At 67.5% G+C, this 24,219-nt stretch overlaps 4 protein-coding genes across 5 annotated transcripts in view; 3 read left to right on the top strand and 1 right to left on the bottom strand.

Moving 5' to 3' along the window:
- The first annotated feature begins 241 nt into the window (after positions 1-241).
- On the top strand, positions 242-6,816 carry GAA (alpha glucosidase). The gene is made up of 19 exons (XM_068413573.1): positions 242-607; positions 687-832; positions 1,164-1,329; positions 1,733-1,829; positions 1,913-2,032; positions 2,199-2,317; positions 2,444-2,575; positions 2,738-2,848; positions 3,025-3,138; positions 3,240-3,324; positions 3,423-3,540; positions 3,878-4,011; positions 4,145-4,296; positions 4,457-4,605; positions 4,703-4,844; positions 5,007-5,105; positions 5,241-5,405; positions 5,849-6,001; positions 6,436-6,816. The coding sequence occupies exons 1-19, from the start codon at positions 242-244 to the stop codon at positions 6,493-6,495; spliced, it is 2,628 nt and encodes an 875-aa protein (XP_068269674.1). The 3' UTR covers positions 6,496-6,816.
- A 395-nt stretch (positions 6,817-7,211) lies between these two features.
- On the bottom strand, positions 7,212-10,930 carry SGSH (N-sulfoglucosamine sulfohydrolase). Its single transcript, XM_068413362.1, has 8 exons — positions 10,843-10,930; positions 10,417-10,577; positions 10,060-10,165; positions 9,365-9,515; positions 8,955-9,111; positions 8,574-8,655; positions 8,287-8,490; positions 7,212-7,982 (listed from the first exon to the last, which is right to left on the bottom strand). The coding sequence occupies exons 1-8, from the start codon at positions 10,928-10,930 to the stop codon at positions 7,423-7,425; spliced, it is 1,509 nt and encodes a 502-aa protein (XP_068269463.1). The 3' UTR covers positions 7,212-7,422.
- A 386-nt stretch (positions 10,931-11,316) lies between these two features.
- SLC26A11 (solute carrier family 26 member 11) lies at positions 11,317-18,038 on the top strand. Its single transcript, XM_068413572.1, has 16 exons — positions 11,317-11,514; positions 11,719-11,911; positions 12,106-12,191; positions 13,011-13,090; positions 13,807-13,949; positions 14,230-14,405; positions 14,521-14,593; positions 15,003-15,053; positions 15,399-15,459; positions 15,743-15,798; positions 15,878-16,018; positions 16,138-16,265; positions 16,678-16,777; positions 17,052-17,188; positions 17,532-17,604; positions 17,845-18,038. Exons 1-16 carry the CDS (start codon positions 11,317-11,319, stop codon positions 17,937-17,939), a joined length of 1,791 nt encoding a protein of 596 aa, XP_068269673.1. The 3' UTR covers positions 17,940-18,038.
- A 2,252-nt stretch (positions 18,039-20,290) lies between these two features.
- The window catches only part of RNF213 (ring finger protein 213), a 51,612-nt gene continuing 47,683 nt past the window's right edge, over positions 20,291-24,219 (top strand). Inside the window, exons 1-3 of one of the 2 annotated variants that reach the window (XM_068413002.1) lie at positions 20,291-20,591; positions 22,752-22,888; positions 23,877-24,205. In XM_068413002.1, the coding sequence (XP_068269103.1) occupies positions 22,780-22,888; positions 23,877-24,205 (438 nt within the window). In that variant the 5' untranslated portion in view covers positions 20,291-20,591; positions 22,752-22,779. Of the gene's footprint in view, positions 20,592-21,472; positions 21,554-22,751; positions 22,889-23,876; positions 24,206-24,219 lie in introns of those variants that run through there. The other variant, XM_068413001.1, reaches the window with a different exon arrangement.

Here is a 24,219-nt window from a genome sequence, read left to right as displayed (position 1 = left end):
GATTGCTTTGTTTGTTTCCTTGTACATTTCCCCTTGGCTGCCCCAGGCACGTTCAGCGGGGCCCCGGGGGTCCCCCTCCCCTCGCTTACGCTCCGGCCAGCAGCAACACCGGGGGCGGCTGCGGGGCCGGGGGAGGTGCCCGCCCGCTGTCGGGGCCGGTCCCGCCCCGCAGGCGGTACCGTGACGCGGCCGGTCCCGCCGCGCCTGCCGGGAGCCGGGAGGGCGGGGCCGCGCCGGGGCCATGGCGGGGCCGGGGGTCGCCGCCGCGCTGCTGGCGCTGCTGGTCCCCGCCGCGGCGGGCAGCCCCGGGGCTACCGGCTGCGAGGTGCCCCCGGACGACCGCTTCGACTGCGGCCCCGAGCGGCTGCTGACGCGGGCGGGCTGCGAGGCGCGGGGCTGCTGCTACGCGCCCGCCGGCCCCGGCCCCGGCCCGCCCTGGTGCTTCTTCCCCCGCGGCTACCGGAGCTACCGGGCGGAGAACCTGACGGCCACGGCCAGCGGCTACAGCGCCTGGCTCCGCCGCGTCGCCGCCAGCTTCCTGCCGGGGGACGTGGGCCGGCTGCGGCTGGACGTGGCGCTGGAGACCCCCACCCGCCTGCGCTTCACGGTGCGCCCCGGCCCCGGTGTCCGCCCCGGCCCGGCCCCGACCCCCGCAGCTGACCCCCCCCCCCCCTCTGTCCCCGCAGCTGCGGGACCCGGCCCGGCAGCGCTACGAGGTGCCCCTGGCCACGCCGCGGGTGAGCGGCCGGGCCGCCGCCACGCTCTACGGCGTCCGGGTCAGCGCGGACCCCTTCGGCCTCGTCGTGTACCGGCAGCGCGGCGGGCGGGTCCTGTGAGTGCCCGTCCCGGGAAGGCTTTGGTCTGGAAGCGGGACCCGACCCCGGCCCCAGCGATGCACGGGATGGGAGGGGGATGTGGCAGGGGACACTGGTGACGGCAGCAGGGTGGCAGCTGGCAGCTTTGCTTTGGCCCCCTCCGCAGTTCGGTGGCTGGGGAGGGAAGCAGGAGCCCAGAGCTTGGCCAAAACCTGGGTTTGTTTCACGTGGTGATGAGCATCCGTGTCCCTCCCCAGGGCTGGTGGCCCTCCAGCTCGGTGCCTCCCTCCTCCCCGGTCGCTGGGCACCGCCGGGGCTGTTGGCCCGAGTCGCCCTTTCTCTCGGCAGGCTGAACACCACCGTCGCACCCCTCTTCTTTGCTGACCAGTTCCTGCAGATCTCCACCTCCTTGCCCTCCCATTTCATTTCTGGGCTGGGGGAGCACCTGACGCCGCTGGTCCTCGACACGATGTGGACCAGGGTCACCCTCTGGAATCGGGACATGGCGCCCACGGTACGGAGCAGGGCTGAGGGGAAGGGAGACGGTTCATCTGTGCTTGTGGGGGCGGCCCCGCGGCCTCTTAGGTCTTGTCCAGGGCTGGGGAAAGGTGTCCGTGCTGGTTGAGCTCTTGGACCTGGCCTCGGCCCAGCCCATGGGACCATTGTCCCTATGTCAGGCTTTGTCCCCCTGGGGCTCTGCGCTGCTCGGAGCTGCTCCCCCCCCAGCAGCACACGGCTCTCGCTCAGGGCAGAGCTCTGCCCACTCAGGCAGCGTTTGGGGCCCCAAGCCCTGGGTTTGCACCCCAGGCCGTGACGGTGCTCCTGGCCCGAGGCGAGGGGCAGGCAGATGGGTGGGTGGGTGCTGTGTCAGGGTCTCCGGGGGACCCTCGCCCACCCCGCACTGTGCTCTGCTCCAGCCCCAGGTCAACCTCTACAGCTCCCACCCGTTCTACCTGGGGATGGAGGACGGCGGTTCGGCACACGGTGTCTTTCTGCTGAACAGCAACGCGATGGGTGAGTCCCGCGGCGGCACCGGGCGCGGGCCTGGTCCCCGTCCCCGTCCTCAGCTCGTTCCTCCGGCGCTTGTGTTTCCCCAGACGTGCTCCTGCAGCCCAGCCCGGCGCTGACCTGGCGCACGACGGGCGGGATCCTGGACTTCTACGTCTTCCTGGGCCCTGACCCCAAGAGCGTGGTGCGGCAGTACCTGGATGTCATCGGTAGGGCCGAGCCGCGGGCGGGGGGCACGGGCGCTCCCGGGGTGGCTTTGCCAGGAGGCTGCGAGCGGCACGGTGGGGCCGCCACGGCGGAGCGGGGCTGCGGGGGAGCGCGATGCTGGGCTGTCCCTGTGCCTGCCGGGCCAGCGCCCGCCCTCCTGGATTCCAGGGTTCCCCTTCATGCCCCCGTACTGGGGCCTGGGCTTCCACCTCTGCCGCTGGGGCTACTCCTCCACCGACATCACCCGGCAGGTCGTGGACAACATGACGGCAGCCCGCTTCCCCCTGGTAGGTCTCGGCTGGTCCCCGGAGCTGCTGCCCAAAAGCGGCCGTGGGGAACGGAGGGAGAGCCTCTGCGGGGTGGGGGTCTGGGGGTCCCTGCTCCTCCCCGAGCACCGGGGCCGCCGTCCACAGGACGTGCAGTGGAATGACCTGGATTACACGGACGCCAAGAGGGATTTCACCTTCAACAAGAAAAGCTTTAAGGACTATCCGGAGATGGTGCAGGACTTCCACCGCCGCGGGCTGAGGTACATCATGATCGTGGTGAGTGATGCCCCCGGCTGTGCCAGGGCTCCCACGCGGGTGGGCTGGTACCCTGGGCTGGCACCGCAGCCCCCCAGGGCGGTGATGGAGCTTCCTCCGAGGAAGGTGGGGGAGGCCGTTCCCTGTCCTCGCTGGTGAAGCCCCGGCTTTGTGCCCCGCCAGGATCCCGGGATCAGCAGCTCGGGGCCTCCCGGCACCTACAAGCCCTACGACGAGGGACTGAAGCGAGGGGTGTTCATCCGAAACGCCACGGGGCAGCCCCTCATCGGGAAGGTGCGTGCGGGGAGCAGCGCCGGTCCCCGCAGGAGGGGGCTTGAGCGGGGCTGTGGGAGCGGGACCCCGAGAACCGGAGGGAAACCCCCGGGGGCTGGCGGTGGTGGCAAGTGGGGTGGCCCGTGGGGGCTGCGGGGTGCAGCGGGGCTTTGCCCGTTGCTGCCTCCCTCCCGCAGGTGTGGCCGGGACCGACAGCCTTCCCCGACTTCACCAACCCGGAGACTCACGAGTGGTGGCACGACATGGTGAAGGACTTCCACGACCAAGTGCCCTTCGATGGCATGTGGATTGTGAGTGGCCCCGCAGAGCTGTCGGCTGCGGCTCCCCGGCTCCTGCCCCGCACCTCTGCGGTGCGGCAGCGAGGGCATCCGCTCCTTCCCTTCCCCCCCAGGACATGAACGAGCCGTCGAACTTTGTGGAGGGCTCCCAGGATGGCTGCCCCAACAACAGCCTGGAGCAGCCCCCCTACGTGCCAGGTATGGGGAGTGGGTACCCGCCTCTGCCCGGGGGCGCGGGGAGCTGGGGGGATGCCCCGGGCTCCGAGCGCGCCCTCGCCACCGCCGCTGCCCTGCAGGTGTGTTCGGGGGCCGCCTGCGCGCCGGGACCATCTGTGCCTCCAGCCAGCAGTACCTGTCCTCCCACTACAACCTGCACAGCCTGTACGGGCTCACCGAGGCCATCGCCTCCCACGAGTGAGCCTGGGGCTGGTGCCGATGCCGGAGCTGGGAGCGGGCCCCCCGCTGTGCTCCGGCGTGGGTGGTTTGGGCGCGGGGGGCGTTCGGAGTGGGGGGTTTGGTGGACAACCGCTGCCTGCGGCTGCCAGCCCGGCGCTGGAGGGGCTGGAGCTGGTGTAGCGCAGCCGTGCTGGCTCCTGGGCTGGGGGTTCGTGTCCTCAGCACTGTCCCATGTCACCTGCCCTGTGGGTGAGATGGTGCCGGGTGTTTGCGCTGGCACGTGCCAGCCCTGTGCTGCTGGCAGGGGGCTGAGCCCTGGCTGGGGGGTGCTGAGCTGGCCCCGTCCTGCCCGCAGCGCGCTGCTGAGGGTCCGGGGCACGCGCCCCTTCGTCATCTCGCGCTCCACGTTCGCGGGGCACGGGCGCTACGCGGGGCACTGGACAGGGGACGTGGGCAGCGACTGGGAGCACCTGTATTACTCCGTACCAGGTAGCTGCGGGGCGCTGGGGCCACAACTGCCCCTGCTCCCCCCCTGCACCTCCCCCGCAGCCGGGGGCTTCTCCGGGGGCTCCATGCCCCCGGGCACCATGGAGCCCCGATGCCCGCTGTGCCCCCTCCGCAGAGGTGCTGCTCTTCAACCTCTTCGGGGTGCCACTGGTGGGTGCCGACATCTGTGGCTTCGCGGGCGACACGTCCGAGGAGCTGTGCGTGCGCTGGACCCAGCTGGGCGCCTTCTACCCCTTCATGAGGAATCACAACGACCACGGCACCCGGGTGAGCTGCGGGAGCCCTCGCCCTGCCAGGCAGCGGGCAGGGGGGCGGCTGGGCGCACGGGGCAGGGTGGGTGCTGCGGGGCTGGGCCAGGGGCTGCCCTGCCTGGCGCCCACCATTCCTCCCCACGCCCGAGCATCCCCCTTCGGCTTCTCCCCTGCAGCCGCAGGAGCCGTACGCCTTCAGCCCGGGCGCCCAGGCCGCCATGAGGAGTGCCCTCCGCCTCCGCTACTCCCTCCTGCCCTTCCTCTACACCCTCTTCCACCGGGCTCACTCCGCCGGGGAGACGGTGGCGCGGCCCCTCTTCCTCGAGTGAGTGCCGGCCGGCGGGGCCGATGGGTGCTGGTCCTCAGTGGGAGACGGGTGTGGGGTCTCCTGGGCACCACGCTGCCCACCCCCCCTTCCCCAGGTTCCCCGAGGACCCCAACACGTGGGCCGTGGACCGCCAGCTCCTGTGGGGCGGGGGGCTGCTCGTCACCCCCGTGCTGGAGCCGGGGAAGACCAAAGTCAGCGGCTACTTCCCGGCGGGGACGTGGTACAGCTTCGCAGGGGTGGGTGCCCCCCCAGCTGGTGCTGGCCCCCCAGGGCTGCGTTTGGGACTCATGTCCCACCTGCCTTCACTCGGGGCCATTCGGGGGTCGCGGCGCTGGGCTGGGCCCCCCTGGGCACGCTGCACCCTACGCCTGCTCTTGCCTCTCTTTGTTGTCACTTAGGACTCCACCATCCACAGCAAAGGGCAGTGGATCCTCCTCCCCGCTCCCCTGGACACCATCAACGTCCACGTCCGTGCGGGGCACATCCTGCCCTTGCAGGTGAGCCCCCTCCGTGCCGCGGTGACCTGCCCGGGGCAACGCGGGCACCGGCACACTGGGCATTGCCAGATAAGCCATGAGGCTGCGGTGTTGGGCTGGGCTGGGGGAAAAGCTGTGCCTGATCCTGTGCCCCAGGAGCCCGCGTTCAGCACTGCCGAGTCCCGCAGGAAGGGGATGGCCTTGGTGGTGGCACTGACACCAGACGGCTTCGCCAGGGGAGACCTGTTCTGGGACGACGGGGAGAGCTGGCAGAGCTTTGAGAAGGGGGACTACACCGAGATCCTCTTCCTGGCCACGCACGTGAGCGAGGGGGGGGTCTGCAGGTGGGGGCAGCTGGGCACGGGTGTTTGCTGCCACGTGCAGGTCCTGGTGCCCCTGGGGCACGCGTGGTCACGGGCAGCACCGTGCCCTGGTGCAGCCAAGCTGTGTCGTGCTGAAAGTGCCAGACTGAGGGGTTACAGCACTGCACCGGGGGGGTGGCGGGGTCCCATGGGGGCTGTACCCCCCCCAGGAGCCCCCTTGGGAGAAGGAGAGGCTGCGCCGTGGAGCTGGCTGCACTCTGCTTGCACCCGCAGTGCCGCACAGCAGCGGGTGCTCTCCAGTCCCGGCAGAGTGCCCGTCCCCCTGGGCTCGGTGCCCTGCAGACGGGCAGTGCGTTGGGCAGGGCACGTCGAGGAGCCCTGGGTGTGTGCGGGGTGGCTGGGACCCCCGGGCGCGGGGTGACGGCCCCCCTGTCCCCGCAGGGCGCCGTGCTCAGCCAGCTCCTGCGGGCCAGCGCCCACCTCGACGGGGTCCTGCTGGAGGCCGTGACCGTGCTGGGCGTCACCAGCCCCCCCCGGCAAGTCCTGGCCAACGGTGCCCTCGTGGGCGACTTCTCCTACCGCAGTGACACCCAGGCGAGTGCTGGTCCCCCCGTGGGAGAGGGTGAGGGGGGAGCTGCTGGCTGGTGGCTGGCAAGGGACGCGGGGCTCAGCCGAGGGCCCGGCGGGGTTTGTCCCCAGCGGTGGCACGGTGCCCACTTTGCTGCCACCAAGGAGCGTCACAGGCTGCCCAGCATGGGCTGGGTCGCTGCGCTGGGGCCAGGGCAGGATTAGGCCGTGCATGGGGCGAGGATGGGGAGATGGAGGATGGAAAGGGTGCGTGGTGCCGGGGCTGGAGCTCTGCGAGGGGCAGCGGCGTGGCGCTGTGCCTGGGGCTGTCTGCCACGGGCACCCTTCGGGGGGGCTGCGGGACCGGGGCCGTGCCGGGCTGCATCTCTGCACACACCCCACGGGGCAGGGACCCCCTTGGCCCGTCCCAGCTGGTTCTGACCCTTCCGTCTCCCCCTCAGGTGCTGAGAGTCCCCGTGTCGCTGCCAATGTGGGAGCAGTTTGTGATCGCTTGGTCCTGAGCCCGCGCCGGCCCCGCGCCGCTCGGCGGGGAGAGGCAAGGCTGCTCCCTCCGGCTCCGGGCTGGATCCGTCCCTCCTTGGCAGGGGCGATGCCGCTGCTCTTCCCACACAACGCGGCTCCCGGGCTGGGGCTTTCCCCTGGCTGACGGGAGTTTGCTGGAGATGTGGGCGCTGGACTCGCTTTGGGGTGGGGGGGGCTTGCACAATGCCCGGGGACGGGGAAACCTTCCAAAATGGGGAAAAAGAGACCCAAGTGCCTTGTGAGACAGCAAACCTGGCACTGTGCCGGCCTGGTGACCCACGGGGGGACTGTGGGGAGGCTCCTGGGGGTGTCTGTGGGGAGGGGGATCCGCGCAGGGGGGCGAGGGAGCGGTGCTGGGAATAAAGTCGCTGTTTGTGGGGAGTGAGCCCAGGCTGGGTCCGTGCCCCTCTCTGCTGCCGCCTGCTGAGCCCTGCGTCACCCCCCCGCCCCGGCTGGGACCCCCCAGCTCTGTCCTGCCTGGGGGCCTCCAGCGGGACCACCTGAGCCCCTTGCAGCCTTCACCCCATTTCCCAGAGCATCAGGGGACCCCCCCAGCCGGCCCATTTCCCCCAGGACTGCGCAGCCCCCCCCCTGCAGCAGGGCTGCACCGAGACCGTGGCGCCGGGCGCTGGCAGGGACGTGCTCAGCCCCAGGTGAGAACGGGGACCGCTCCTGCAGAGGGTTTATTGAGGGGCAGCTTGGTCCTGGGGCTCCTCTGGCCGAGGACAAAGGCACGAGGATCCCTGAAGGCTCCGGGGCCAGGCGGTGTTTGCGATGCAGGGAGCAGAGTCTTGGGATTTGGGGTCAGAGAGCAGAGCCTCGGGGTGTCACCCAGGGATTTGGGACCGGGATCCCAGCACCCGAGGGGCAGCGTGCGGCGGTCCCGTGGTGCTGGGGACGGAGGCTCACAGCTCGTTGTGCAGCGGCTGGCACTGGGGGCTCAGTTTCTGCTCCAGGACCGCGTCGGGGGCGCACACCCAGGGGTCACCCGTGTCCCACTGCCACTGCAGGAGCTGCGCGCGGAGCAGCTGGAAGACGGCGGCGTAGCGAGGGTCGGGGGCCAGGTTCTGGCTCTCGGTGGGGTCGCGGCTGCAGTCGAAGAGTTCCCAGCGGTCCCGGTAGTAGTACTGGTGCAGGGTCTTGTTCCAGTGGGTCGGCTGCCCGGCCCTGGTGCGCTCGAGCAGGTCTTGGAAAGTGGGAGAGACGTAGAAGTCCTGGTCGATGGGGAAGGGCATCTTGTAGTTGAGGTTGTGGATGAGGCGGAACTGCTGGTGCTGGATGGCTCGCATGGGGTAGTACATGGTCACCTCGTGGTGGCTCTGGCTGCTGAAGGCGGTGGCCCAGGGCTGCTCCGACTCCAGTGCTGGCAGGAGGGACTTGCCCGTGAGCTGCACCCGCTTCGTGCCAAAGATGCTGTAAGAAGGGTACGGGATGGAGAACCAGTCCAGAATGGTCGGCGTCAGATCTGGAGGGGAAGAGGAGGGTGAGAGAGGGGCAGGAAGGGCCCCAGGGTCTGCTGCCGCCCGGGCTGCGGGAGGTCCTGGGGTGAGCTGCAGAGCTGAGCCCTGGGATGACGTCCCTGCAGGGGACCCTGCTGCTCTCTCGTCCCTCCTCTCCCTTCCCAGGGCTGGCCGTGCCAACGCTGGGGGCTGCAGGCCGTCCTCCAGGAGAGGACCCTGGGTTTCGGCGTGGGGAGGGTGGGGACCAGCTCATGGCCCCCCACACAGCTCTGCACGCCTCTGCTCCCTCCTGGGGGCACGGGCTCTTACCCAGGAGGGTGGCGAAGGCCTGGCTGACCTGTCCCCAGCGCTCGGTGTGCTCGGGGGAGGAGATCAGCAGGGGCTCGGCGGTGCCGGAGCGGTAGAGGTTGGTCCTGCCGCTGGGGAAGGGGATGCCGTTGTCGGAGGTGTAGATGACGAGCGTGCTGTTGTGGAAGCCGGCACGCCGCAGCTCCGCCAGGACCAGCCCGATCCCTGCGGGTGGAGGGACAGAGCTGAGGGGGGGCGGGAGGGACCGCAGTGCCCACCAGTGCCAGCCTGGCCCCCGCGGCTCCTACCTTGGTCCATGCGCCCGATGGTTGTGTACTGGGCTGCCAGGTCCGCCCGGGCAGCCGGCGTGTCTGGAACGAAGTGGGGGACCTAAAGGGAGGAAGGGAAAGCGGCACGTGGCAGCCACGGGGAAGGAGGTCGTGGGTACGCCGGGGTGGGCTTCACCAGCTCCTGCCCATAACGCTGATGGCAGCGACTGAGGTGGGGCCAGCCTGCAGCCTCTGGTTCTGGCAGAGGCTGCTGTTGCATACAGCCCCACACAGCCCCATATAGCCCCACACACCCCCATACAGCCCCACACACCCCCATATAGCCCCACACACCCCCATATAGCCCCATGCAGTCCCACACAGCCCCATATGGCCCCACGCAGCCCCACAGGCTCCCACCTGCACTTGCTCTGGGCGGTAGAGCTGTGGCTTCCAGTCTGGGATCCAGCCCATGCCGCTCTCTCCGTTGCCGAATTTCTCACAAAAGGCCCCATACTGGGGCTGGGAGTGCCCGCAGCGGTGGGGGTCGTGGAAGGCGACGTAGAGGAAGAAAGGCCTAGAGATGGAGAGGGTGGAGGTGGTGCAAAGGGTTGCCCACATTCTCTGAGACCTTCCCTGGGCTGTGCAGGGGGGAGCTGGGGTCAGAGGAGGACTGCCACCCCATCTGGGCTTCTGGGTATGGGGTGACCCAGAGACAAGGTGTCCCCTCCTATTTGTGACCAACTGGGACATGGAGACACACCTTCAGCGAGGCCAGTTTCCCCCTCCCCTCCCATGCCCCTGCCCCAGGGACGCAGGCGCTGTCTCACCTCTCGTCCTGGCTCTGCAGGAACTGCCGGACGAGCGCTCTGATGCGGGTGATGTTTCTCCCAACCTGCATGACCGAACTGTTCTCCTCTGTGTAGGCGAACTCGAAGGGGTAGACAGCCTCGGGCCCGACGTGCTTCTTCCCAATTATCCCTGCAAGAGCGCAGCCACGCGGTGTGGCAGGAGCAGGGGGGCAGGGGGGCAGGACGCTGGCGGCTGCTGCGCTCTCCTCCCTGGGGGCTGCCGCAGCTCGTCTGCCCCAGCACAGGCTCTGCCCAGCGAATGCTGCTCAGAGCGGAGGGTGCTGCTGGCTTCTCCAGTCTTTTTTGCAGTGGCACTTCCACATTGCTCAGAAAACGGGACGCACCCGGGGACCACACTGCCCCAGGTCACCGGTGAGGGCAAGTGCCAGAGCAGCCAGGCCCAGGGGGAAGTTTGGGTCAAGCATGAGCCTTGTGTGAACCTGGGAACCAGGCAGGAGCGGGGTGGGGAACAGCAGCGACAGTGAGGTGTAACGGGGATGGCAGGGGAGCGGCGCGGGGAGGAAGCAAAGCGAACCCCAGGTGAGCACAGAGCGTGGGCACGGGCCCAGTCGGGGCTCTCCAGCTCGCAGGCGGGTGCCCATCAAGGTCTCGCCTGATGGGTGCACAGAGCGGGGGGGTTTCCCTGCCCGTGTCACTGGCCCTGGGCTCCCTACCTGTCCGGATTCGGGCTTGGCTGAGCAGCCGGGGCAGGCTCCGCACGCCGTCGAAGGAGTTGAAGTGGTGCACGTCCTGGTGCAGCCCGTACATCCCATTCTGGTGCTGCAGGTGGGGGAGACAACACGGTTGGACGACGCCTGCCAGCCTGGCCCCAAACCGAGTCCAGATGGGCACCAAGGGCACGTGCTGTGGCTGTAACGCTGGGCAGCAGCACGGGAAGCAGGTCCCGGGGGGCAGGGGAGAGAGTGGGTCAGTGGGTCAGGGCATTGCCAGGTCCTGTGACCACGCTGTGGTGATCCCCGAGTGCCCACCGCGGACTGGCAGCCCCCGCGTGGCGCGTGCCCGTGCCCCACCTGGGGTAAGCCGGTCAGGATGCTGGCCCGGCTGGGCGAGCAGCTGCTGACGGAGGTGAAGGCGTTCTGGAAGACCACGCTGCGCCGGGCCAGCGCGTCCAGGTGGGGTGTCCGGATGGCAGAGTTGTTGTAGGCGCCGCTCTCGAAGCCGCCGTCATCCGCTGCAGCGGGAGGGGTGCGGGGTGAGCCCCGCGGCACCGGGCCTGACCCCCGGCGTGTCCCTCACCGTGCGGGGGGGCAAAGCCCAGGGGACACGAATGACACCGGAGCATCCCTGGGCTGAGGCTGAGCCGGGCCGGGGCCGGCGCTGCGGTGACCATCCCGGCAGAGGGGATGCAGCGGGACCCCCGGGGCCGGCCCTCCCCTGCCCACGGGGCGCCCCGGGCGCCGGTCCCGGGGCTCGGCTGGGCCCGTGGCCGCACTCACCCAGGAGGAGCAGCACGTTGCGGGCCGGGGCCGGGGCCCCGCCGGTCCGGAGCGCGCCCAGCAGCAGCGCCAGCGCCCACGGCCGCATGGCACCGGCAGCGGCACCGGTACCGGCACCGGTACGACCACCGGGCGGCGGCGGGGCTCGGCGGCTCCTCCGGTCGCCCCGGCTCCTCCTCTGCCCCGGTCACATGAGGCGGCCCCGGCGGCTCAGATCCGGCCCGGGCGGAGCGGCCGGATGCGCCGGGAGCCGCCGGAGCCGCGGCTGGGAACGGGGCCGCCCCGGGGGCTCCTGCGCAGCCCCGGCGGAGCCGCCCCGCCGCCCCCCGGCCCCGCGGGGGCTCCCGGCCCGCCTCGCCCCTCCTGCCGCCCCCCGGGTGGGGTCCGAGCCCGCGTCCCTCTGCCCGCCCCGGCCCCCGGGGGTGCGGCGGGGGGGGGCTGGAGGCGGCCGGGCCGGCGGACGCTGCCCCGGCAATGCCGGCGGCCGGTGCCCGTGAGCGCGGACCGAGCTGCCCGTGCCCGGGGGTGCGGACGCGGCTGCCGGTCCTGCGCTGGCTCCCGCACTACTCCCGGGCCTGGCTGCAGCTCGACCTGATCGCCGGCCTCACCGTGGGGCTCACGGCCGTGCCGCAGGCGCTGGCGTACGCCGAGGTGGCCGGGCTGCCTCCGCAGGTGGGTGCCGGTGCCCTGCGGCCGTGGGTGCTCCCGGCGGGCAGGGCCCGTGCTGTGTCGCCCATTTTCCGGGGCAGGGAGCCGCAGGCGCCGTGTGTTCGCTCCGGGAGGGACCCGAGGGCAGCCCGGCCCTCCTTGTCCTGGAGGTGTCCGGCCTCTCCCGGCTCCGGGCACCGTGCCAGGGCTCCCTTTGTCCCCGTGCAGTACGGCCTCTATTCTTCCTTCATGGGCTGCTTCGTCTACTGCTTCCTGGGCACTGCCAAGGACGTGACGCTGGGACCCACGGCCATCATGTCGCTGCTCGTCTCCTCTTACGCCTTCCACGAGCCTGTCTATGCCATCCTGCTTGCCTTCCTCTCCGGCTGCATCCAGCTGGCCATGGGGCTCCTGCACCTCGGTGAGATGCTCTTGCCGTGCATGGTTGTGTTTTTAGGATATCGCTGTACGTCCTGTAGTTGTTCCCCCCTCCCCTGCGCTCTCCAGGACACTGGGGTTGTCCTGCTAACGCTCCTGACAGCTCTGGGTGCCTGCGAACACCCTGTGCTCCCCGTCAGGGCCAGCAGCATGCTGACTGCCGCCCGTCCCGTGCAGGTTTCCTTCTGGACTTCATCTCCTGCCCAGTCATTAAAGGGTTTACATCGGCTGCTTCCATCACCATTAGCTTCAACCAGGTCAAGGTAAGGTCTGCCGTGCTCTGAGCACCTTGCCTGCTCGCTCCTGGAGCCGGCCGTGCCACGGAGCCGGGATGTTCGGTACGGGCTGGGCGATGTGCTCGGTGTGTGGGGAAGGAGCCACAAAGGGGGCACAGGTCCCCCCTGCTAGCCGTTCTGGTGGGTCCCTGAGTGCTTTGCTCTGAGCAGAACGAGCTGAACGTACCCTCTGCCTGTGACCAGCTGGTGCCATTCAGGACACCAGTAAAACCAGGACGTTTGATTTGGTTGCTTGCGGGAGGTGCTGGGTGATTCTCTCGGCACGGTGGATTTGCAGCTCCGCTGGTCCCTCGCTGGCCGCTCAGGGACCTGGGGCCCTCCGGCTCTTCTGGGGCTGCAATGCTTCCCCTGTGGTTAACCGAAATCAGAGGCACACGGCGACGGTGCCGGGCTGCGCGAGGAACCAGCGGCGGCGTTGGCTAATGGCTGCGGTCGCAGCGGGGGCTGCTGCTCCCGGCGCGGCGCAGGGGGACGGCGGGGCTGCGCGGGCTGGGGTCCCACCCCGAGCCCCCTCCCGGGAGCTGCACGGTCGTGTGTGCAGGGTGGGGTGGAGGCATCTCAGGGCCTGGGAGTGAGGAAAACATCAGAGCACCTCTGAGCCCCGCGCAGGGAAAGGGCCGTCCTGGGGTGGGTGCGGGCGCTGAGGAGCTCCCCCCCAGCAGCACCGACACCGTGCGTGTGCCAGGGCTGGGCTGGGCTGAGCCCCGGGGCTCCTGGCAGTCCCTCCGTGGCACCCGGCAGCTTGGGTTGTGCCAGGCTTTCACCAGGCTTTGTCTTCCTGCACAGAACATCCTGGGGCTGCGGGGGATCCCTCGGCAGTTTTTCCTGCAGGTGTATGAAACGCTGCGGAGGATCGGGGAGACCAGGTCAGCACCGTCCCCGCGCCTGCCCTGCTCCGTCCCCCGGCAGCTGCGGGGTCTCGGGCTCTGCTGCTTCGCTCCCCAGCTCTTTGGTCACACCTCGGACCGGTTTCTCGGTCCCTGCCCAGCGCTGTGACACAAGTGCTTGTTCTCAACCATTTCCATTTGAGGTGGAAATCTGAAGATGAAGGAGCTTGTGGGCTCCCAAGCTGCTAAAGGGAAGGATGGGGGATGCTTGTCCTATTTCTCGCTCCCAGTTAGGGGATTTAGCCAGCCTAAGGGCTCATCCTTGGGACTGTCTGTGTCGTAAGTCCTCCTCCAGTTTCTGACAGCCCAAGAGGGAGCTCAGGCATCCCTGTGCCCCCACCTCCTCCTGTTAGCTGCACCCGTGGCCTGAGGTCTGTGCCGCAGCCTGGGTTTCACACACAGCACGGTGACACGCAGGGACAGCTTCGTCACAGAACCCCTCCCTGCCCAGCTGCGAGGGGCAGCAGCGGGAGGAGGTGGATCCCACTGCACAGATCCTGCCTGTCGGAGGGGTCCTGCTTCCCTCTTTAGGAAGAGCCCACAAACCCGTTAGCATCGTAGCGCTGACTGGGGGACATCCCCTCTCCCTCGCCCACTGCCCCCCAGGGAGGCAATGCCTTTTGCCTGTGGTACGGAGGTGCTGGCTTTGGGGTAGCTGTCCCTGCGCCCTGCAGCGTGTTTGTGCCCTGTTGCAGGGCTGGGGACGCCGTCCTGGGGCTGGCCTGCCTGGCCGCGCTGGCAGGGCTCCGGGCCATGAAGAGCCGCCTGCCCCGAGCTGCCCGTGCGGGGCCGCTGGCTGCCAGGGTCAGCTACCTGATCGTCTGGACCTCTGCCACGGGTGCGTTGGCCATCCCTGCCCTCGGCTCCCGCGGCCACCCCTCCTGGGGTCTCGTCTCTTCGGGGCAGGGAAGAGACAGCTCAAAACTGGTAAAGCCCAGGTCGGCAGGAGCTGAGACCTGGAGGTGGGTCGGGCAGGACAAAGTCCCAAGGTTGGCCCTGCCGCTGTGCGTGCCCCTTCCTAAGGCTCACAAGGCCTTGGCAGCCCCAGCACCCACCCACCGTCCCTCCCGCCGCCCAGGGCTCCGGGCAGCTTGTCACGGTTGCTCTCTCCCCTGCAGCACGCAACGCCCTCGTGGTCCTGTTTGCTGGCCTGGTCGCTTACTCCTTCCAGGTGATGGGCTCGCAGCCGCTCACGCTCACCGGCAGCATCCCCCGGGGCCTCCCTGCCTTCCGCCCGCCGCGCTTCGCCGTGCCTGCGCCCAACGGCACCGTCCCCTTCAGGAGCATGGTGGAGGTGGGTGCCGGGCTGCCCGGCGGAGGCTGGGCTCCTCGCAGGCTCTCTCCTCGCTCCTGTGTTTGCTGGCTCCTCGTCCCTCGGTGGCAACGCTCACTGTGCCCTTCCCTCCCAGGACATGGGGGTCGGGCTGGCCGTGGTCCCGCTCATGGGCCTGCTGGAGACCATTGCGATTGCCAAGGCTTTCGGTACGGCTGCGCCGGGCCCCCGCGCTCTCAGGAGGGGGCTCTGCAGAGGGCTTGGGGTGCTGGGGACGTTGCTGTTCCCATGGGGGCAGTGGGAGGGACGGGGCTGCTGGTGCCGAGCCCCGTTCCTAGGGTGGGCTGGCAGGAGGGGTCCCGCGGGGTGCTGCCGACCCCCTCCCTGGCCAGGCAGCGGGCTGGGGGTCCTGCGTTGGGCACGGCTGGAGTGTGCGCAGGAGCTGGCCATTGTCTTGGGCTGCTCAGGGGATGCCAGGACAGGGGGGGTACAGGGACAGGGGGGGTGCCAGGACTGGGGGGATGTGGGGATGGGGGGGTCCTGGGATGGGGCCCACAGCTGTCCCAGGCAGGTTGTGCCTGCAGGAAGCTCGGGGCGATGCCACTCGTCTCCTTTCAGCCTCGCAGAACGATTACAGGATTGACCCCAACCAGGAGCTGCTGGCGATGGGTAAGAGGCCGCTCGGAGCAGGAGGGCAGGGGCTGGGGACCCGGCCTGAGCCCCGCCGTGTGTCCCGCAGCCCCTGAGCTACCAGAGCTCCCCATCTCCCCGGTCCTGTCTCTTCCTGAAGTTTTACCTTTCTCGCCTTGCGTGGTGCCCCCCAGCCTCTCTCACAGCTTAGCCATTTCCAGAGCAGCCCGAGCCCAGCCCATGTAGCTGGATGGGCTCCGATCAGCCTCGGGTACCAGCCTGGGGATGGAGGAGGTGACAACAGGGGCACAGACCAGTCTCACAGCCCCGGGCGGTGCCTCCCGGAGCTGCTGCATCCCCAGCCCCTCTCCTTCCCCACTGCAGGCGTCGCCAACATCCTGGGCTCCTTCGTCTCATCGTATCCCATCACGGGCAGCTTTGGCCGGTGGGTAGCAGGAGGGGGTGCGGGCCCCAGTGGGTCCCTGAGCTCGTGTCCTGGTCCCCAGCTGCCCACCTTGGCTGCCGGGCTGTGCACGGGTCCCGTGGTGACCTCCCCTCCGCACGCCCTGCGGTCCCGCTGCCGGCCGGGAGCCGTGGGCTTCCTCACGTTTCTCCCCAGTGGGGTCTGACGGGGTGGGTGGTTTTCCTGGGTGGGGTCTCTGGGCAGCGGGTGGGGGCAGCTCCCGGCCCCAGCGCAGCCCGGGACGCGCGTCGGCTTTGCGTTTCAGGACAGCGGTAAACGCGCAGTCGGGCGTCTGCACCCCCGCGGGAGGGCTGGTCACAGGTAGAGCCCCCGACCCCCAGCACCCGCCCCCCGGGGGCACCCTGGGCCCCCCCGGCTCAGGCACTGCCCGTCCCCGCAGGCGCCCTGGTCCTGCTCGCGCTGGCGTACCTCACCTCGCTCTTCTACTACATCCCCAAAGCGGCGCTGGCCGCCGTCATCATCTCGGCCGTGGTGCCCATGTTTGACACTGGGATCTTCAGGACGCTCTGGAGGGTTAAGAGTGAGGGCACGAGCCGGGGGCGATCAATCCCCCAGCTCTGTGGCAGAGCAGGCGCTGTCCCTGCGGGCCCTGTGGCACGAGGACAAGGCACAGCCGAGCCTGGGTCGTGTCTCTTGCAGGGCTGGACCTCGTGCCCCTCTGCGTGACGTTCCTGCTCTGCTTCTGGGAGGTCCAGTACGGCATCGTAGCCGGGGTGCTGGTCTCAGGGATTCTCCTCCTCTACTCCATTGCCAGACCCCCAATAAAGGTGGGCTTCCCCCCTCCCCGGGGATGTGCCAGAGCCAGCCAGGCTCACCGGAGAGCGGGGAGCTGGGAGACGGCTCCTCGAGGGCAGCGGGGCATTGGGGTGCAGGGTGCTTCTGTCCTGCTCCCACCCTATCCCCTGTCCCCAGCCTGCCGGGACCCCTTCCCAGGAGCACGAGGAAAGGAGTATCCCAGGAGCTGAGAGCAGGGGAGGGAGGCATGGCTGTCCCTGTGCCCACTGACACGGTGGGGTGTGCAGGAGGGAGGTTTCCCTGAGGGATGGGGGCTCCCACGTGTCCCCCTCCAGCCAGGAGGACAGTGCTTTGCTTTGTCACAGGGGTACTTGTCCCTGCCTGGGGGAGGTGACAGCCCCAAGCTCCCCGTGACTTGTCCCCCTCCGCCGGGGTCTTGCGCAGGTGTCGGAGGGGGACGTGCTCCTCCTGCAGCCGGGGAGCAGCCTGCACTTCCCAGCCGTCGAGTGCCTGCGGGACGCCGTGTGCAGCCGTGCCCTGGCAGGTACGGTGCTCCCCGGCTTGTCCTGGGCACCCGGCTGTGACCTGGTGCCCACCTGGATCCCTTCTGAGGCGGGGGGCAAGTGCTGCGCAGACCTGCAGGCTGCGGGGGCAAGCAGGGCCAGCACAGCTTCCCTGCGGCGGGGACCAGCCCCTGGCCGCTTCTCTCTCTCGAGGCTGTCACCCCTCCCAGCCACGGCCCTGGCTCTAAGGGCTGTGTCCCCTGGGCCGGTCATTTCTGGACTCATCAGGGACGTGAGCACGTGCTCTTCTTCCAGCAGCATCCCCACCACGCTTCGTCATCCTGGACTGTTGCCACATCAGCAGCATTGATTACACGGTGGTGGTGGGGCTGGCGGAGCTGCTGCAGGAGCTGCGCAAGCACGGCCTCTCGCTGGCCTTCTGCAGCCTCCAGGTACGTGGGACGCAGCCTCGGCCGGCCCGGGGCCGGGTCCTGCTGCCTCGGCATCAGCTCTGCCCCCGGCAGGCTCTGTGCCGGTGGGCTCAGCCCAGCTGCCTTCCCCACGCTGGCCGCGGCTGCGAGGATGCTGCTGCCTCTCTCCTGGTAGCACCTCTGTCATCTCAAGCACCTTCATCCCCAAGAGATGGAGGCTGCAGCATCTGAGTCCAGCTGTGGGGTGTGGGGTGGTGGAGAAGGGCTGCATCCTCTGCCCTGGGCTACCTGGGGGGCTCACAGCCCCGGGGAGCTGGGAAGGGGCCAGCAGCAGGCCCCCCCAGCCCAGCTTTCTCGCCCTCAGGACCCTGTGCTCCAAGTCCTGCTGTCTGCAGACCTACAAGGGTTCCAGCATTTCCCCAGCCGGGAGGAGGCAGGTGAGGCTCTGGGCTGCTCCGGGTGCTCTCCCGGGGCTGGGGTCCCCCAGGCTGCTGCTGAGGGGGGGCTCTGGGAGATGAGCCCCGTAGTCTGACCTTTGTCAGGCCCCAGAGCTGCAGTGACACGGCTCCCGGGAGGGCGAGCAGGAGCCCCTCCGGAGAGCAGGGTCACCCCGGCCCTGGGGATTCGTGGTGAGCCTTGGCTTAACTCTCTCCTGCTTCTCCCCGTTCCTTCCTCAGAGCGGTGCGGAGGAGCAGAGCCGGGGGGCAGCGGGGCAGCCCCCTTCAGCAGCACCAGCGAGAGCTCACTGCTGCCCGCAGGGCTCATCCAGTGAGTCCAGGAGCCGCCTGGGACCTTCTCACGGGCAGCGTCTCCTTGCCAGCTCCTCTCCTCCGCTTGTGCCGGGGCTGTACGTCCCGTGCCATGCCGAGCCGTGTCTGCGTGTCGTGGCTTAACCCCAGCCAGCAGCTCAGCCCCACGCAGCCGCTGGCTCACTGCCCTGCGGTGGGGTGGGGGAGAGAATCAGAGGGGTAAAAGTGAGAAAACTTGTGGGTTGAGATACAGACAGTTTAATGGGTAAAGGAAAAGCCATGTGCACAAGCAAAGCAAACCGAGGAATATTCACCACTTCCCGGGGGCAGGGGGGTGTTCAGCCATCCCCAGGCCAGCAGGGCTCCAGCACGGGTAGCGGTGACTTGGGAAGACAAACGCCATCACTCCGAACGTCCCCCCCTTCCTTCTCTCCCCCCAGCTTTATACGCTGAGCGTGACGCCACATGGTCTGCAATATTCCTTGGGTCGGTTGGGGTCAGCTGTCCCGGCTGTGTCCCCTCCCGGCTCCTTGTGCACCCCCAGCCTCTTCGCTGGTGGGGTGAGAAGCAGAAAAGGCCTTGACGCTGTGTAAGCGCTGCTCAGCGATAAACATCCCCGTTATCAACACTCCTTTCAGCCCAAATCCAAAACACAGCCCAGACCAGCTACTGTGAAGGGAATTAACTCGGTCCCAGCCAAACCAGCACGTTCCCCACCCCTTATTCCGTACCGTTTACGTCATGCTCAAGTCCCAACACACCCTCATTAACCCCCACCACCCTTCCCATCCTTTGGGCAACGGTTGGACTCGATGATCCCAGAGGTCTCTTCCAACCTGGTTGATTCTGTGATTCTGTGATATAATAAACAGATATCCTTCCCTTAGCCTATGGACCACCCCTGTAAAATGTCTTTTAAATGTCCACAAATGTCCACAAAATGTCCAGTGAGTTCATTTAGTCCCTGACTTTGGGCTCTGTCTGTTACGGTGGTCACTCAGGACAGCAGAGGTGGTGTGTACCGTGGAGTTACTGGGCACTGAAGCAGCCCAGGTCGGGTCGCAGCTGCACTTGCACTGCTTCTTGCACGGCTTGTCCTCCACTGCTTCAGGTGGCTCCTGCTACAGTAATTCCTGTAACAGGCAACTCACATCCTGGGTTACAACAATTTAAAGGCATTTCCATTACAACCTCCACCCCTGGTCCCTTGGGACCAGACCTGTGCACCAGGCTCTCCCAGGGTATACCTGCTACGGCACAGACTTATCCACAGCCACGGTCACTTTGAGGTGCACCTGCTCCAGCGTGGCCTTCTCCGTGGGCCACGGTGCCTTCAGACACGTACCTGCTCCAACGTGGCTCACCCGTGGCTGCAGTCCCTCAGTGGTACCTGCTCTGTCGTGGGCTTATCCATGGCCACGCGCTTTGAGGTGCTCCAGCATGACCTCAGGCACAGCCACGGATGCCTTGAGGTGAACCTTCTCCAGCGTGGCCTTACCCTCAGCCACAGTCCCTTCAGAGGTACACCTGCTGTGGCACAGACATACCACGGCCGTGGACACTTTGGGGTGTCCTGCTCCCACGTGGACTCACCCACAGGTCACAGTCCCGTTGACTCACGTCCACACCGGAGCTCCAGCGTGTCCAGTGCAGCAGCACAGAGACAGCAGCGAAAAATGGTTATCAGGAAAAAGCCACCCCTCCTCCAGGCTTCCCAGCCCTCGAAGCTGGTGCCTTTTTTACATCAGCTGGTTTAATTCTGGAGAGTTTTCTTATTCAGGGACATACTGAACGCAAAGCTGGCGCTGTGCCCCGAGCCCCAGGGCATGCTGCGGCTCCCGGCCTCGGGCTGCTGGGAGATGAACAACGTCAGGGATTTCACTCCTTACTGATCCCTCTTGGTTTGTGGGGTGCTCTGCCAAACGCTGCCATCGGGCAGGGCTGGGCTGTCCCCCCGTGGGTGCAGCCCCTCGCCTGCCTCCTGCCAGGCCCCCGCGGGGACAGGCACGGTGACAGCAGGTTGTGCTCGCCGGGCTGTGAAATGGTGCTGAAAGGGCCACGGTGCTGCCAGGCAGCGGGACGGGGCAGAGGTCGGGAGCAAGCCGCTTTCCCGACTGCCCTCGGCTGACAGCCCCGTGAGGAGGGTGTAATAAAGCGGTAATTGCAAATGAGTCAGCCTGATCTCTGCCTGCCGTTGGGGAAGCTTTTGCCTTTCATGTGGGAAGGAAGAATTAAGCTCTAATTTCTGGGTGCTGCTGAGCAGACAAAGGAAAAGAAACCGAAACCAAGCGGAGGCTGCTCGGTGCCTGAAGGCACGCCCCGCACAGCTCCTCCTGCCAGAGGTTTCGCAGGTTTTGAGGAGGGCAGAGGTGCCCTGGAGCCACAAACCTCCGAGGGCCGACAGGTCCTGCTGCCGGGGGCTGGAGGGGCGTTCCTGCAGCCGAGCGGTGCTGGGCGGTGGGTTCCCACTGCACCAGCAGCAGGACTGGAAGTGTCTCTGTCCGTCTGTGTCCCCAGACAAGGAGTGACCAGTGCGGAGCCGGAGCGGATTTGACCCGTTTCTCTCCCCGACGTGTGGCAGCTGGCGGCAGCCCTGCGCTGCGGGAGGGTGTGCGGTGAAAGCTGCTCTGCACACCGAAAGGAGCTCAGCGAGACAGCGGCAGGAGGGGGCTCAGGTAAGCCCCTGCCCGGGGACGCTGGCAGCAGCGAGGGGGAGAAAAGAGAAGGGTGTGGGGTAAAAGGGGGTGGCTGTGTGTAAACAGTGCGTGTGCTGGAACCCGTGTGTGCGAGGGAGCGTGTGAGAGCCAGCGACGCTCAGGCCAGCTTCGTCCCGGTTGGATCCGGGGACGGGGTGACAGCTCTGTCCCCACTTTTGGCTGTTGGCTCCAGCACGGTGTGTTTCCCTCCATCACGCTTGCTGTCCCCACCGCTGCTGGCAGGCCCCGTCCTGCATCCCTGCGCTGGCGGGGGGCACGTGCGCTTCACAGCGGGGTGAAACCCCCCGCGTCTGTCCCCAGCGCTGGCACAGCCCCGCTCTTTAGGAGCCCGTTTAGGACCTGCCTGGGTTATTGCAGCAGCTCAGAGACCAGATGGGAACAAGAAATGACTGATCGTGGCCCGAGGAATGTTTCCCTCCAGGCCTTGCTGGGGGGTGGGTATGTCGCATCCCCACCGGCACTGCCCCGCGGGCCCCGGGCGGCTGGAGCGGGCAGCGGGCATCCAGCTCGGGGCTGGACCTGCCCGTCAGCTCCGTGGGAGCCTCTCCCGAGCGCTCCCCGGCGGGCTGGGCGGCTCGAAGGCGCTTGGTGCAGCGGTACCGGGCGGGGTTCGGGCGGCCCGGGGAGAGCGCAGCGCCCGCACCCTCCCGCCGGCAGCGGGGCCCGGGGGGATGCCCGGCGGCCCGGCAGCGCCCAGGCCCCCGCCGCGGGGGAGCCCGCCCGGCTCCGGCAGCCGCGGCAGGGCGGGACCCCGTCGGGAGCCGCCCGGGATGGGCCGGGCCGGGGCTGGGCGGGGGGCGGTGACGGTGACGGGCCAGAAACGAAACTTGGCGGCTCGGCGGAAAAGCGAAACTTTGCCGGGCGGGAGGCGGCGGAGCGGGCTGCGGGTGCCGGTCCCCGCCGCGAACCCCGGCCCGCCGGTGAGTTGCGTTGCCGGGGCCGCGGGGACGGGACGGGCGGCGGGACAGCGCTGCGGGCTGGGCCGGGCACCGGGCCTGGGCTTGCGGGGCGCTCCGGTGCGGGGGGGCTCGCCTGCCGGGACAGCGCGCTGCGGGCTCCGGGCCCCGCTGGAGCCCCCCGGTGCGCCCCGATCTCCCGGTGCGTCCCGTTCTCCCCGGTGCGCCCCCATCCTCCGGGGCACCCTGAACCCCCGCTGCGCCCCTACTCCCCCCCCCCCCCCGCGTCCGCCTGTCCCCTGGACACTTCCCTCCTCTCTCCTCCCCGTGAACCCGGGACACCCCTCGGTGATCCCGGTCCTCCCCGCGGGGCACCCCGGCCATACCGGCGCCCCCCCAGTGCCTCCCAGTCCCGGCCAGCCCGGCCCCCCCGCGCCGGCTGGGAGCCGGAGGCAGCCCCGCCCCCTACCCGCCAGCCCTCAGATAACGGGGCTCATTTGCATTCCGCCGGTCCTTCGCCACGCCATTGGCCCATCCACCCGGCTCGTTTGCATATCTACCCGGGAGGGGCGGGAGTTGGCGCCTGTCCGCGGGGAACGAGCCGCAATTCATTTGCATATAAGGCTCCGCCCAAGGGTTAGCCCCGCCCCCGCCCCGGGCGGTGCAGGTGGGGGCCGGGCTGCGGCCTGTGGGCTCCGCCCCGGACCCGGCCCTTTCCCGGGGCAGCTCCTGGCCTGCCCGGTGGGAGCGGCACCGGCACCCTGCAGGCCTCCGTGCTGCCGGGGGCATGGAGCGGGGCCTGCCCGTGAGGCCGCTGGAGCCCGCCCTGGTGCGGGGTATGGCTGGGCCCGCCTCCGGGCCCGCTGGGCCGTGCCGCCCTCGCTGGGCCCCGCCGGGCCCGGTGCGTTTCCCAAATGCAATAATTTTAAAAGGTGTCTGCGCGGAGTGCCGTGGCTATTGTTATTTGTTTGTTTTTTAAAGCTTTTATGGTTCCCCCCAGCCCTTGAGCTGGCGCAGCAGAGGGATGGTGGCCGCTGGCTCGGTCGCCGCGGGCTGGCGAGGCCCTGTGGCCCAGGCCCTGCTCTGAGCAGCACACTGTGCCCCCACAAAATAAAACCGGAGCCAGGAGGTCAGTTATGTGACAAAGGTTCACTGTGTCACGTTAATAATTGTATTTCTCTTTCTGCCCCATCCTTTTGTCTCCCTCTGTGGCTCCAAAAAGCCAATTGCAGAGTTTGTGCCTGGGAAACATGAAGTGCCGCGTGTGTCAGTTTGTTTCTGGGGATGATTCTCCTGGTACTTGCAGCAAGTGTGGGGCCCAGCTGGCTCCTGTCACCAGCACTGGGGACAAGGATTCAGGTATGAGGATGCAATGTGGGGTGAGCTGGGGGACACCGTGCCGGGGGCTGGCTGGAGCACGGTGCTGGTGTGCCCTGGGGCTGCACGGTGGCCAGAGGCTGTGGGTGTCCATTGGTGTTAGTCCCAGTGCTCGTTTAGCTCTGGGCTGCTCTGCTCTGGACAAGTCATTATATTCTGCTCTCGTCTCGGAGTCACTGAGGAGCAGGAAAAGCTCAGGGAAGAGTTTAAAGTCTTCAGATAACAGCATGATAGTAAATTGGATGCGAAACAATATTGTGAAGGATGCCTGCTTCAGGTACAAAACAACCTGCTGTCATTAGGCCTTTGGGTTGTGATACTCAAAGGGGCTGTGAGCTACCTTCACCATGACTTCTGTGCTCCTGCTCCCAAAAATACTCAGAGGAAATCGATGTCTTTTGGTGTTGGTTGATCTGCACTCAAAGAGGTTTAAGGCTTTTGCCTGACTCAGGTCTGAGATGCCTTTTCGCAGGCTTTAAGGACTGGATAAAACTTTTGAAGATAAAGAGGGAGTTTCCCCTGCCTTCCTGGACACAACACTCAGCTGTGTGGTAGAGGTCACCCAGCCAGTCCAGAAGGCTGTGAAAGCTGAGCAGTGCCAATGCACTGACACCGCACATCGTGGGGGTCCTTGGGCATTTTGACAGGCGGTTGTGGTTCCCGGCACCTGCTGCTTCGGCCAGTAGCATGTTAGCTGGAGGTAGGATAGGGACAGATTGGTACCTCAGTACAGTGGTTTCTTATCTTTATTATTCTGCTAATGACTGCAGGGGCCTTGGAGAAGGGAGGCAGCTGTGCTAGGGAGGATGGTGTCATTGCTAGTGGTAGCTGTTGAACAGGGAACAAGGTGGCTCCTGTGTGTTCAACTGATACGTTTAGTCAGAGGCAGACCCTGTTTGCTCACCACCAGCTGAGAACAGTTTTCTTTCCTGACTCTCTGGTTTAACCACGAACCTTGCCTCCATTGCAGAAGGAAGAGAGGTGACACTTGCTCCAGTCCCTGATATAGGAACAGAGCCTGGAGGAGATGTGAAGGGAGAAGGTGCTGATGGGCCTTCTTCCACCACTGAAACAAAGGAGGAGGAGGGAGGATCGCTGATGGAAAGCACAACAACTGTGATCAATACCTCAGAGAGCACACCTGAATGCACTGCAGGGGGGCCTCCTGCCTCGACTGAAACAGGGGAGGAGGAAGAGGAGGGATCATCACTGCTGGAAGGTGTAACAGCTCCAAGTGGTAGCCCAGAGACCACACCTCAGTGCATGGCCGGTGATTCTTCTGAGAAGTCAAAGAAGAGGGTAAGGCTCTTTGT

This window comes from Nyctibius grandis, chromosome 15 (genome assembly GCF_013368605.1).
Source record: "Nyctibius grandis isolate bNycGra1 chromosome 15, bNycGra1.pri, whole genome shotgun sequence".
Taxonomy (NCBI): domain Eukaryota; kingdom Metazoa; phylum Chordata; class Aves; order Nyctibiiformes; family Nyctibiidae; genus Nyctibius; species Nyctibius grandis.
This window is presented reverse-complemented; position numbering and strand designations above follow the sequence as displayed.